This window comes from Anopheles coustani, chromosome 2 (assembly GCF_943734705.1).
Source record: "Anopheles coustani chromosome 2, idAnoCousDA_361_x.2, whole genome shotgun sequence".
NCBI classification, from domain to species: domain Eukaryota; kingdom Metazoa; phylum Arthropoda; class Insecta; order Diptera; family Culicidae; genus Anopheles; species Anopheles coustani.
Window position 1 is genome coordinate 21,087,456 of NC_071289.1, and position 14,172 is coordinate 21,101,627.

The window sequence follows — 14,172 nt, forward strand, 5'->3', positions numbered from 1 at the left end:
ATTGATCGCAACCCGACAATTATGAGCTAACCAAATGAAGCGTGGTGGTGGTGGTGTTTCCGTTTTCTTCTCTTTCTTTCTGAAATTTCTTTCTCTTCAAATCGCGTTGTTCGCGCATCGTGTCTTTTTGCTCCGCTATTTATCACATTTCCGGCTCCCCGGAAAGATGCCGAGCGGCGTCAAGCGCTTCGGGCGACTCATAGTTTATCATCATATACAGGATACCATACGCCGATAGAAGACGAAATAGCTGCCAACTCGATGTTCATCGAAGGCGAGGGACTCTCAGAAATGCCCTCCGACAACGGTGGATTGACGGTGGGTCGTGGATCGTATCAGACGCAGGTTGGTTTTGCTATTTTTAAGAGAGAAGTTTAGCATGCAGTTCGAACATGAGTGTAAGTAAAGGGTGGTCCATCGAAAAGTTAGCGGTGTAAACTTGGTATATGATAATGTTTCATCAAAATTTTCCTGTAGCTAATTTCTATGGACCACCTTAGAATAATTTTTCAATGAATAATCGATGAACCTGTTCGATCCGTAGGTACCATCGCCAAGTTCCGCCCTCATGACCGTATCGCTGGACGCATACCTGGATCCGCAGCGAATGTCATTTGATTCGCCAAACGATTTGATGGCACGCGTTTGCAGTCCCGATGACACGTTTCCCGTATTTTCTCCACCACCCTTCGAGAAGGACCAACAACAACCCGTTTACCCGACCGTTCCGCCGGTGGCAACCACCGTAACCGCAAACACACTAATGCCACCGGCTAAAACGATGCCTCCGGCTCTTCAGACCCGTCAGCATCGACGACAGTCAAGCTTGAATGCGGTCTCGTGGCCGGCAAACCACGAGCTTACAATAAGTCCGAAGACGCAGCATCGTGTACTTCCTGCCGCCTATATGGCAAATGATGTAATGAACTTTTTATCAAAAAGTTTCTTGTTCGAGCAAACTGTTCTGGCAGAAAAAGAAGAACCTTAGTTCTAATTTAACGATTAAAAATTGTCTCACTCACTTTGTAGGATGCTGCCAGTCGAGAAAATGAACAGCAGCAACATTCACCGCGTTCACCTCGCTCGCCTCGCTCGACAACCTTTGCCCCAAATCAACCCCGCCACCAACGTCTATCGAGCATGGGTTCCGGGTCGGGCATGCCGGACGAACTGGCCGGCGGCGGTGGCGAGGCGATTGGTGGAGGAGCGCGCCGCCGGTCCAGCTTTCTGGTGTCCCTCTTCGTGGATGATGATACCCAGTACGATGGGGTAACAACAACCGTGAACGGCGGCCCGACCCTGTCCCGACGAAGGTCACGCTCGCGCAGCTACTGGGGTCCGGTCGGGGAGGCTGGCCTGCGGGATTCGATCCGTTCTGCTCGGTCGCGTTCGCCCGTGTCCCATCACGAGTGTAATTATTCCTTTCCAAAGTACCATTTTTTACTTGATGTTCGTGTCCGAGCCGTTTTTATTATCCGTCTTTTATCATCGTCGTCTCTATAGTCATAGACTTTTTTATATAACTCCTTTAATTCCGTTCACTAAATTTAATCGCATCCGTGTATTCGCTTATGTGTTAGTTAATTGGACAGTTATCTAATTAATTCCTCGACACCCTCACACGCCGCAGCTTTCGTCTCTTTAGTCTGCACCTTTTTCCCTACGTGACACCGTGAAAAAAAATATATAACTGCATCAACCGGTATATAACAGCATATGCTAGTACATAGTAAATAAGTGGCTGTCGCCTACGAGCCCAAGGTAAGACTGATGATCGCTGTTCCGTTAGAACGCAGAATTATAGAAACTTTTGTACTTCAACTACAACTGTAAATACTGCAACAATAAAATCAAACTCGTTCCTGCTGCGTTTCTTCATTATATTATTCTACATATTTTCTATGTTCTGTCAATAAGTTAAATCGTGCTAAGAATACTGATCGGTCACCCAACATGTCGTCGAAACGCGTCGTGCATGCAAAAGAAACTCATCATGATATTCTGCTATGTTCTTCGCGTCGTTCACTAGTGATTCTAACTGTGTGTACATATTATTATTTTAACAGCATCGCAGTAAATAGCTTTGTCACGCTTCGTTTTTTAAACCAACATCCGGAGCCGTACGCATATCCGGTTAACCAGATCGATTTTTCAGACTTCTTACGTTCGATAGATACGGCTAGTGTGCCTCACGCGCTTCGCTATGGTTTTCCGTTGATTATCTTCCTAAAATATATTCCTACTATACTAAACGCACGATTATGACAACACAACACAGCCGGCCGCCGTTTCCAGTTTGCCTAAGTTGCCTTTTTAACTGCATTCTTCCTCTTCTTTTCAACCATCGGTTTTGTTTTCTTTCTCTCTTGTTATAGATACTGTCGACCATAGGTCGAGTTTGAAGCGCAAAATATCGGAACACAGACCAACGGGTAACAGACGGACACACGGAGGATTGGAACACTGTTTCCACGATTCCTCGCATATCCGTAGTTTAACTATACTGTTCCCCTGCTCTCTCTCTCTCCCCTCGCCCCACGTTTATGTCAGAGCATTGTTACGCGTTAAGGTCGTTGCTGGTGTTAACTGCTGTTATCATCTAATACTCAACTTTTTCCCTTGCGCACTAAACTTCGGTTGTGGTTAACTGGCTAGAGTATCCGACTGACGCGCGTACTAATCACTAGGGGAGAGATAACAGTCACTGTTCCACTGTGTACCAAAACAACAATGCTCGTTTCCGTGGTCATTTGTGACTAAACCTTCTGGGGGTACTTCCTGTTGGTGGTCTGGTTTAGAATGTATTTTTTTTAGTTCTTTTGATCAACTTTTCAGTTTTTCCATTACGAAATCACTTATTCTTGTTCCTCATTTGGAAAAGGACCTTCCAACAACACAGAGCATTTGCATTAAATTAATCAGATTTGGCTTAACTAATGCTTTTTATATCTTTGTCTAACGGTTCGTAACGGCTGCATACTAATTTGAAACAAAAACTAAGCCACCAAATTAGAATAAATTTGGGTCTACGAACCTATAGCAAGAAAGTAAAATTACGAATATGATTTATCCTCTTCATTCGTTGACATTCAATTTGGCACAATTATGCACAAACGTAATCGGCTACAATACGTCGAACCTTTTTAAATGCGCAAAAGGTTTTGCACGCCATTTAAATAAAATGGTCTCCACGGGTATATCATGTTGTACCGTCGGCTTTCACCGTTCCCTACGTTCGGGGTTTTGTCAATCAGTATTACTTAGCTCTTCGGGTTCAGGTATAACATCACATATACTGTGTCCATCATACGCCACAATAATCGTAACTATTTATCTAAATGCACCCGAAGATCCGGTATCGTGCGAAGGATCTTTGTCCGCTGTCTTATACACACCAACACACCAACCTTTTGAAAAATACGCTAAACAATTAGCAAACATGCTTTCTTCGTTAGATTGGGATTTGTAAGATGGTGCTTAGGTTGATTTGCACTAATTTAACTTTCGTCTTTTCCTTTATCCCATCCCCCCACGCCTTTCGTTGCAGCGATACGATCCGGAGATTACTACATGTTTGAAGAGGTCGAGCAGGAGTTCGAACTGGATATGATTGAACCGCGCGACTACGAAGATGAGTTGGAAGAATCGTTACCAAAGGCCCGGCGGCTTAGCCATAGGCTTACACTCGGCAGGGTAAGTTTCAAACTCCGCACTCCAACCTGTTACTGGAGTTCCAGTCTCGACCGATTGGTTTGTCTGCGCATATTAGAATAGAAATTGTGAAAAATATGCATAAAAGCACAAAGAACGATTGGATTTAATTTTACGGTTATCCTTGGTTATTGTTATTCACCGACTTTTCACTGCACTATTTGGTGTTTTGTGTTTGATATGTTAATTTACTGTTTTTCAAGGACGAATCTCAATAAGTTATACATGTTATTTTTAAAGAGTTCTTTCTAAACAGGTTGAACCGATAGTAAATTTCGTTGAATTAATGTTACTATTTGTTATTACTATCGAGGCTATAGAAACTAAATTCAGAGTCGAATTCATCGATAACAACACACAAAAAACGAGCAAAAATACAAATCATTCGTAAAAGCTCGGGTCAAAATTAATACTTTCTTTTTGTTTTTTTCGGATAATAATTTTTGGCTGCCCAAAATCCACCATCTACGACGTTTGTTTAATGCACACAACCTCGTGGATCGTTACTGTTCTTGTTTGCCTGTACAACAAACAATCAAAACCAATGCCCTTGTCCGTCGTGCGTACTTTAACCAACACCACCTGCTGATACTTTTTGCACTGCGTCATTAAATTGTAAAACCCATAACAACTTGCGCGAAAAATATCATATGATGGTCGGAACCACTAGCTGGCAGCACAATTGCGCAAGCAAAGGCACCGGGAAGTCTACGAGCTTGCGTACGGAAAGCGGAATGATAACGAGGACGAGGACACTCTCGGGGCGGAACTGGCGCCTAGCGCCCTTCCTACCGATGACGGATCGGAGCTACCGCTCAGGCGGCGGCTTTCGTCGCCGATCCTTACGCGCCGTGAAGGATCATCGCAAGTCGGCGGTGAACGGGGTCACGACTCGTCCACGACTGGCACCGACGAAAGCGCACCGCAACGATCCGCCATTTCCGACCCACTGCCAGGTCATGCTCATTCAGTGAGTTTTGCGTTATGTTTTTTTTCGTTTTTCTTTCTCGCCGTAGATTCGTGCTCACGTTAAAATTTTCGATTCATTAGTCATTGTTCACAGTTAACTGTTTTATTTTTTTCATATTTTAATTCAGTTTTATATCATTCATTAGATCTTTCCTTCGATCGTTGTTGTGAAAAGCTTGGTTACATTTTTATCATTTTTATTTTTGTTCATTTCATTATTATGGTTACATTTTCTTACATCCATTTCATCGTGTGCCTAACTGGTTCTGTTAAGTTTACTCGTTTCCTGTTCTCCTGCTTTGCTATGTAACATTATGTACAAGTACTTTGTTTTACTTCTCTTATAAATATTGGCTGACAAATCGCAGGCAACAATAATTGTGGTCTAAATGGTTTGCATGTTTTTATTGATGTGCATGTAAATTGCCATGATTTGGTGGATTTTAGTTACTTCTATTTACATATTATTTTATTTGTTTTTTTTTCTTATGAAACATTTGCTTCTTGTGTTGAAATGTTAAGCTCAAGTAATAATGATACGGATATATTATAAAATTTTGTTTGAAAGTGTGTGTTTTCAAATTGGAATGACCGATAAATTTTATAAAATTATCGATTTATCAATCATATCTTATCATATCATACTTTGCTCGTGGGCTCTTGTGTGTTTTTTAGTTTTATTTCAAACTCATACGGAAAGTACTACTTATTTGTAATAATCTATCGTGTAATATAGAACTGCCTACATCACCGTCGTTCCGTTATACAATCTATGTCATCGGGAATTAATAGTTCCAACTTTCTTGGCGAATCAATTTAAACTGATTCATCTTGGGTCAACGAAATGCAGAAGTTTTTAAGTATATCTGACATTAGCTTTTAGTGGTGCGCGAGTGGGTCGGCAAACGATATGTGTTGGTTATTGTGAATGCTGATCGCTTCGTGGCGATTCGCAGACAAACATGCACACAAACTTCCGCCTAACTGTCCTGTACCTATATCTCGCTTGTGTTACAAAATGCAGCCCAAAACTTTCAACTTTCAGCTCATCCTAACGCTGCTCAAGTGTGTCACAGATCGATCGCTGATAAAATTTGGTTTTATTTTAGGGACCACGTTTACGAAAACCGACCACCGCGTTGGACGAACCGGACGACCAGCAGGCAGGTCCGAGTACCAAACAACAAGAGCAGGGCAGGGACTCGATCTCGGACGAAGAAGTTCGTTTGCTGAGCGATGAAGACGATGAGGTGGAGGGCAAGAAAACGCCTCCCGAGGAGAAGAAAAGCAAATTTTCGCTCGCCGGTCTGGCGCTGATACCGGCGTTCTTGGCCGGCGCGATCGGTTCACTCACGTTGCGATTACACCGGGTTTCGCGCAACTATCGTTACGTGATGCGCGTACTGACCCGCGAGAAGCAGGTGCTGAAGGAAACACCCGGCTTTGGAGTTGGCATCCGTGATAACGATGGTGTCTGGACGCATTATGTACCACGATCGGGCAGGTAGGTGCACAGCTGGCGGGGACATTCGTTTGCCTCACGCGTAGACATGATGTCCGGCTGGTATGCGTAGCGCTTCTATTAGGAAGCATAACCGATTTGTTTGTAAATAACCTTTTATATAGTGGTAATGGAATATTTTAACATAAATATGATGAGCGAAGGGGAAGGCGTGTGGTTCTAATATGAGTACGTCTATGCCTATGTGGTCACATGGATTTCTGACGGATTGTTGGCTTCGATAGAAATCGCTTCAGCTAGAATTAGTGACCTAGACTGCGCTGTCCAATGTCCTTTTATATAGAATCCATGTTTTATCGCCTGGCAATATCGGTTGAGTTTTGTTATTATGATTTTAACATTTACTTCCACCTTCCTGTCTTAACGCAGCAGTAGTAGCGCGACAACACCGGAGTCCGGGGCGCAGAGTCCGGACTCGTGTAGCAGTAGTCAATCGTTGTACCGTCCCGGTTCACCCCTATCCACCAGTAGGCATGTACACAGTAGTAACGCTAACAACCACCACCTCCCTCACCAAACCGACCAAACTGACCAACGGCCGGAGCCCCCGGACCCAGATACGGTTCCATCATCGCCAGCCATAACAGCCACCGTCACGACCCAACCAAACACCACCACAATCGCCGCCATCAGCGAACCGAAACCGAACACATTGCGCGACTCACAGGACTGCTTGGCGATAGAAACGTCGCTGGGCGACCAAGGGTAATACCACACACACACACCAACCACTGTTTGATGATAAACTCCTAGCGATTTACCGGCTTCGTCCCATCTGAATCATTCTTTAAACACGTAACAGGTCGTTTGCAGTGTAACATCTGCGACTCAACACAACAACCAACGATGGGTTGCGCTTCTACGAATTGGCTTTTTGAAAATGTACAAGCGTTACTAGGGTTTTCCTTTGGAACATTATCATTTTGTTAGCTTGCAACGTTTTTTTTCATTTTCTTTGTAGTATCAAGCAGTTAAATTAATTTGCTTTGCGTATTAGACATAACAGATAAGTCTAGAACAGTTTACAAATCCTGTACATATCTGTACATTTTTGTACACATTTATCTGGGTTGTGATCTGTCTTTGATTTTTGAAACGGATCATCACTACAAAATCGCTGCAAAAAGCACAATATTAGACGCGTTCTGTATCTCATATGATTCTTATTTCCCCCTCATGCTTAACGTCCAGAATGCACACAGTGAGTGGATTGGGAGCCGCTCTGGCCATGATTAGCCGTAAAGATGCTTTCAAGGATGAGTAAGTATCGATGGAAACGGTGCCAACATTATTACCCAACCGTTATGGCTCGTTATGGTTGTTTCGGATCGATGTTCTTCTAGTGCGCATACGATCAAGTTCCGATTGCACCTCTGTTCTTCTGTAGCAGCGTAGTGGTAGTTGCTTAACATTTCGTGACATGAAACTATCCACTTGTTATTTTTGTTTCCTCTTTTAAAACACCGATCATGGTTAAAAGATTTGTACATTTTTTCCTGTTTTGTATTGAATTTCTTTTACTTCAGTTGTTTGATTCGAGACAAACTATGGATTGCCAATTATGAGTTTGTACCTAAAAACAATAGTTTGAAAGTTACGTTGCATATGTTTAAAGTTGCATATGCACCTCCTGAAACCAAAACAAAAACATGAATCATACATATTCACCGTAGGCGCAGTACTAGTTTACTACCCGAGATCCTCATCTCGGCACCGTCACCCGAACGGGGCCTGTACAAGGATGGGATACCGTATCGCTACTATTCCAATGACACACTGGACAGGTACATCCTTTCCGTTCGTGCAACACAAACATCCCTTTCAAAAACACACATATCCACATTGAACACAGACTTGCATCGCTGGCACAGGCTGGTACACCAAACCCACCACCACCACCCAACTACACCAAATCACTCGATCCACAACGTGGTTGCATACTATAGCTTCTATCGATCCACAACTCAAATCTCCTCAACGGATACTACCTTCTAATAATTTCTCTGGCACAGTGACGGTTGAATTGGTACTCTCCAAACTATTTTAAAACATTCGTTTTTCTTACCTAATACACTCTAGTTTGATGCGCACCTTTGGTCTGTTGTCTTAATTAATCGAAAATCACCTTCACGATTGCAATTTAACAGTCTAACTATCGATTTGAACAAATAATTTTCTATACTGGCGAAACATATGTTTATTATATACTTTCTAGATTGTTCAATTGCTTGTGAATGGTTGATGTATTTGGCATTCCTTATGTACATAAAATGTATTTTTTCCAAAAATAATTAATATGATTAAAAACAAATGCTAATATTGCTTCAACTAAAAGCATGAACATATCATAGAAATGTTTAAATTCATCGTTTTTGTCTATTGAATGTGAAGTTTTAAGTTCCCAATCATGACATTATTTACCGACTACCATGATTTATCCCCTTCACTCAGTAAAACTGATGCCAGCTCGACGGATGCCATCAAGCGCACGCTCGACGAAGTGAGTTCGGAGGAGGATTTTACATCCCGGAAGCATTCCGTTCTCGTTGAGCTGCTGCAGGCAGCATGGTACGCGATCATGTCCCATACCGATTTTATCTGTTTCTTCGTCGTATTTCTGAATCAGGTTCGTCTCGCAATTGTTTAAAAGCTAATAAAATATACCTAGAAAGTATTTATTAAATTTGTCTTTCTTGCAGGTAAATTCGGCCAGTTTACTCTCTCTTCCGTTGCCACTGATGGCGCTCCTGTGGGGTACGCTGACGTTCCCGAGACCCACGCAAACTTTCTGGACGATGCTGATCGCCTACACGCAGATGGTGGTGTTGGTCAAATGTATCGGGCAGTTTGAAATGTTCTGGTGGAATCAAACACCAATTCCCTCAAATCAGCCGTTCCACGTGGCTCGTTTGTTCGGAATTGAACGTAAGGACGGCTATGCCACGTACGATCTCATCCTGTTGCTGATGTTGTACTGCCATCGCTTTATCCTGAAGTCGCTTGGGTTGTGGAAGGCAGATCCGACCGAGGAACCGGAGCTCACGGAGGGTGTATATCAGGTCGACCCGAACGACGAACAAGCAAAGACGTTGATGGCGTTGGCTGATGAGAAGGGAAAGAAGTAAGTCTAAATGGGATCGCTTTTTCGTTAGTCGTGGTACTTTCATTACGTCATTGTCTATTGTACTTGCATTAATCCTATTTTTATGGAAGAAACCATCGTATGAAGTATTTGTGTCTGCTCCGTGACGCAGTCTGGAGAGCTTCGCATCCTCCCCAAATTCGTGGTATGCATGTTCAATGTTCAACCAATGATCCTTTTCCTTACCTCTTTTAATTCAATCGTTTTGGAAATTCATAAAAAAAATGTAATATTTCTTTGCATTATGGAGGTCGAATGTCACGAAGAGAAACAATCGTGGCATATGTTAAAGAACACTTGGTACGAAGGCACATTTCGAAAGAAGATATCGAACCTCCCCTCGAAAAAATACCCTTCACGAAGGTGAAAGTACTTGTGCATCGAAACAGCTTGCGGTATTGTTTCATTTCTCGTTAATTTAAGCTACATTGAATTTACTATTTCAGATCAAGATGAGGCTTATTTGAAAACTTATCGGAGCATTTATTTTTTCCAGACAAGAGACGCTAGAGATCCGGCAACCGGGTGAAATAACTGGACTATCGATGGTGAAAATCAACGAAAAAGACGGTACAATTGTGGAAGAACAAACGGACCGTACTGTGTCGTCCGATGGAACACCAACTCAGCTTTGCGTCACGATTCAAGCGGAATCCAAGAAACGCTACTTTGTGCAGATCGTGAAGGAATCCTTCCTGCGGTACTCGTCGTCCCTGAAGGCCTTCTTCATCCAGCTGCTTGATCGGCAGTCTCGCAAAACGGCTGACGTGTATGGGTACATGTTTCTGTGTGATTTCATCAACTTTTTCGTCATCTTGTTCGGTTTCTCATCGTTCGGGGTAAGTGGGAATGGGCGGCATGTGGTGGCGGAATAATATAAATTTTTCGTCTTTCTATTCTAGACACAAGAAGGCGACGGAGGAGTACTATCGTACTTTGAGGAGAATCGCGTTCCAGTCACCTTTCTACTGATGTTGATCATCCAATTCTTCCTTATCGTGGTCGATAGAGCGCTGTACCTGCGCAAGAACATCACCGGCAAGATACTGTTCCAGTTTTTCCTTATAATCGGCCTGCACGTGTGGATGTTCTTTGTGCTGCCGGCCACGACGGAGCGCAGCTTTAACGCGACCACCCCACCAATCCTGTACTACATGATCAAGTGCTTCTATCTGCTGTTTTCCGCGTACCAGATCCGGTGCGGCTACCCGGCACGCATTCTTGGCAATTTCCTGACGAAGGGTTTTACTATGGCAAACTTTTCTGGTTTCAAGCTGTTCATGACCGTACCGTTTTTGTTCGAGTTGCGCACGCTGATGGATTGGATCTGGACGGACACATCGATGACGCTGTTCGATTGGTTGAAGATGGAGGATATTTTCTCGAACGTGTACCAGCTGAAGTGCATGCGGCAGCTGGAGGAAGACCTGCCGGCACCGCGCGGACAAAAGAAGGGTCTGCTGGTGAAGTATTTGATGGGTGGTGGTATGATGTTGGGCATTATCTTCCTGATCTGGTTCCCGCTGGCACTGTTTGCGTTCAGCAATGCGGTCGGTAAACCAAACATACCGTACGATGTGTCCGTAACGCTTCGCATTGGTCCTTACGAACCAGTGTATACGATGAGTGCACAAAACAACAACATTCACGGGTAAGTTACATGCGTATGTTAATGATGGCTGAATCTGTAAAACGCGCGTATTCTTCTGCCAGCCTAACGGAAAGCAACTGGAGCAACTTTACGGCACCGTACGCAACCGAACGGACGGCCCTCACATTCCTATCGAATTATGAACCGGCGGACGTTGCGGCAGTCAAGCTCGGGCTCAATTCTACCTCCATCTGGAACATTTCCCCGCCTGACCGGGTGCGATTGATCCACGATTTGGAGTCCGGCACGAACCTTACCTGTCGCTTCCGGTATGTTATCAGTCGGGTTTCGCATTCGAAAGAAAACCCCGGTATCGTGTCGGAAGAAGCGGAGTACGAGCTTGGTGACGAACCACGGAAAGCGTTGTTAGCAATGCTATCGAATGAAACGGTCCCGAGTTTGTTGACGGCCATACTGCCCCACCTGATGCCAAAGTTTTTGCGCGTTCAAAATAGTGGCTCAGTGAGACCGATCCATCAGTTGATGAAAAATGCAAATAGTAAGTAGGATAGGAAGGGGAATCGAAGTGTAAGTAATTAAACTAGGTATCGTTATGCTAATCGACCGTGTTGTTACAGCGGACTCGGATTTGGAAAATCTGCGAAACTTAAGGCTGCGCCGTTTTCAGAACGAAAACAGCATCACCTGGTGGGAGGTCCAGGAAGATTGCTCCGATAGTCTGTACGAAAAGTACTTTATCCGACTGCCGTATGCCGACTGCGATAACTATCTGGTGATGTACATGTTCAACGATAAGATATTCCCGAGCACCATCAGTTCCATTGCTGCTGGAGGGTAAGTTAATGGAGTTCCTGCAATGTAAATGTGACCCACTGATCGTTGACCGTTCTATATTTTGTCGTGTTATGTAGCATCATCGGTATCTATTCGACGATGATTCTCGTGTTCTCGCGAATGCTTCGCACGAGCATTTTCTCAGGAGCGAGCTCGAAGATCATGTTCGAGGATCTCCCGTACGTCGATCGGGTGGTGCAGCTGTGTCTCGATATCTATCTGGTGCGCGAATCGTGTGAATTTACGCTGGAGGAAGACCTGTTTGCCAAGCTGATCTTCCTCTACCGATCGCCGGAGACGATGATCAAGTGGACGCGCCCGAAGAACGAACCTGGCGGCGACGATGAGACGGACACAATGGCCGACGTTCACCCGAAACAGGAATAAATAGCCCGAGGAAATTATGCTTTCGCTAGGCAATTTATTGTCTCCTGGTTTTTTGGTAAACATAACGCCACTATCGCAAAACACAAAGAATCGATGGACACGACTGAGGAAGAACGGTTATTTTGGTGTGTTATATTTTGTTGTTCTTTGTTATGTTTGAGATACATTTAGAAGACAAACAATTGAAGCAATAACTACGGCGCACGCATGAAGTAATTGTTGATGGACAATCGAGTATCTACCGGGATGCGGTGAAAGGATTTAGGTTGAAGCCTTGCATCAACATATTTTGTATTATCTCGACTTAGCTTGTTAACGTTTCGAAAACTGAGCAATATTCAATGTCGATTGTTTGTAAATAATAAATAAAAAACCTATTCCAAACCGAACGTCCGAAAGCTCCCGTGAGCTTCGTATCCGAAGAGTGGCCAACGAGTGTAACGACAATTAGGATTAAGTCAATCGAAAGCTAGTCGAGGGCGACACCGAGTCGGCCGATGGACTTATGGAAGTCATTCGTATACACCTATTTTTTTTAAATTATTCAATATCATACTTGCTGCATCAGTAACGTCGCTTCTTCCTTCGCTTCTTCCGGGTGTATAGGATTATTACGGTTATGCGAGCATATTGTGAGCCATTTTTTGTGTGAGCCGAGCAATTGTCGATTAAAACGTTACGGGGACACCCTTTGTTACCAATTATCGAATGCGTGAGTCGACGGCACGAGTGCGCACACAGGGATGGAAACTGGCGAAAACATACGATAGTTTTCATAATCGACAACCACACCCCTTTTTGTAATCGAGAACGATGATTCTACAATTTTATAGTGCGTAATTCAATCGAAATTTGTACCACCACTCTTGAAATAAAATCGATTACAATTGATGCGATAAAATAAATATCATTTCATATCAATGAAAACGATCAAAGTAGTTCTCGTGTAATAGAGAAAATTTTGGGAAAGGTTAACTAAAACGACACACTGAAGGTTTCCACTTTACAGAAAACTTCTGTATTTGAGTTTATTTCCAAACCATATTTTGTTTCATTTCCAGCCAAAGAGAAGCGTCGACGATGGTAACACCATGAACCACATGTTGTGCTATGAAAAAGTGCATCGCAAACCACTGAACCTGACCCCTGATCCTGAAGATATCGGTATAAAACACACACTGGTCACTGCTTATCGCCCGAATCGCATGTGGCCGTAATCGTCGAACTGGTCGCCCTCACCGCCACGCTTTCCGAAGCGCATGTGACCGTAGTCATCGAAGCGCTTCACGATATCACCATCGCCGCCATCGTCGTTATCGTCCAGAAAAGATCCTCCTGCGTCGCCCCTGTATCCGGCGTGGAAGTAAATCCTGGGCTCCGGCTTTCCACTGTCGGCGCCAATCTGTAGTCCATCATCAGCCACGGATGCTTGATCGGGTGCTCCTGGTGGAATTCTTCGATACGCTTGATATGCTTGGTTCCCGGGGAAACTGTTCCCGAACAGGCGGGTAGTTCGTTCACGATATCCTATCGGTCGTCTAATGCGGGCGCTTGGCAGTTTGTCCGGGCGACCATTACCAATGGCGTCCAGTGAGGAGACGGCCGACGAGGACGAACCGGATCCAGAAAGACCATCCGGTCCGGGATTACGAACTAGTGAACCTACCGCTTGAGCGTCACTGGTAAGAGCGTAATAGGCGAGGTACGCAACCAGCGATACCAGAAACGCAAGCGTCATTCTTGCCATGGTAACGCGCAATGTTGCTTCCGCTAACGTAAACTTATTACTACCGTTGCAATGATGCTGCCGCTTCCTACTATCACCGAGTGCAATCGTGCTCTGCAGCGGACATTTTCCATTGTTGCAGCTTTTATACTGTCGGAATCTTCAGAATATGCTAATGTTTTTCACCATCTCCTCGCGTGCCAGTTGTACGTGGGAAGAAAGGAGATGTTTTGAACCCGTCGAACGCAATTCAATTATCTTCGTGTAGA

At 44.1% G+C, this 14,172-nt stretch overlaps 2 protein-coding genes across 3 annotated transcripts in view; one reads left to right on the forward strand and one right to left on the reverse strand.

Annotated features, from left to right (window-relative positions):
- The window catches only part of LOC131266222 (piezo-type mechanosensitive ion channel component), a 35,997-nt gene extending 23,069 nt beyond the window's left edge, over window positions 1-12,928 (forward strand). Inside the window, exons 18-31 of one of the 2 annotated variants that reach the window (XM_058268633.1) lie at window positions 221-345; window positions 545-919; window positions 1,030-1,411; window positions 2,376-2,432; window positions 3,548-3,693; window positions 4,382-4,681; window positions 5,790-6,184; window positions 8,654-8,828; window positions 8,902-9,323; window positions 9,841-10,183; window positions 10,247-10,995; window positions 11,058-11,494; window positions 11,574-11,790; window positions 11,868-12,928. In XM_058268633.1, the coding sequence (XP_058124616.1) occupies window positions 221-345; window positions 545-919; window positions 1,030-1,411; window positions 2,376-2,432; window positions 3,548-3,693; window positions 4,382-4,681; window positions 5,790-6,184; window positions 8,654-8,828; window positions 8,902-9,323; window positions 9,841-10,183; window positions 10,247-10,995; window positions 11,058-11,494; window positions 11,574-11,790; window positions 11,868-12,177 (4,433 nt within the window). In that variant the 3' untranslated portion in view covers window positions 12,178-12,928. The remainder of the gene's footprint in view (window positions 1-220; window positions 346-544; window positions 920-1,029; window positions 1,412-2,375; window positions 2,433-3,547; window positions 3,694-4,381; window positions 4,682-5,789; window positions 6,185-8,653; window positions 8,829-8,901; window positions 9,324-9,840; window positions 10,184-10,246; window positions 10,996-11,057; window positions 11,495-11,573; window positions 11,791-11,867) is intronic. The other variant, XM_058268634.1, reaches the window with a different exon arrangement.
- A 303-nt stretch (window positions 12,929-13,231) lies between these two features.
- LOC131264070 (uncharacterized) lies at window positions 13,232-13,924 on the reverse strand. The gene has a single exon (XM_058266359.1). The coding sequence runs from the start codon at window positions 13,922-13,924 to the stop codon at window positions 13,367-13,369; it is 558 nt and encodes a 185-aa protein (XP_058122342.1). The 3' UTR covers window positions 13,232-13,366.
- Between the last annotated feature and the right edge of the window lie 248 nt (window positions 13,925-14,172).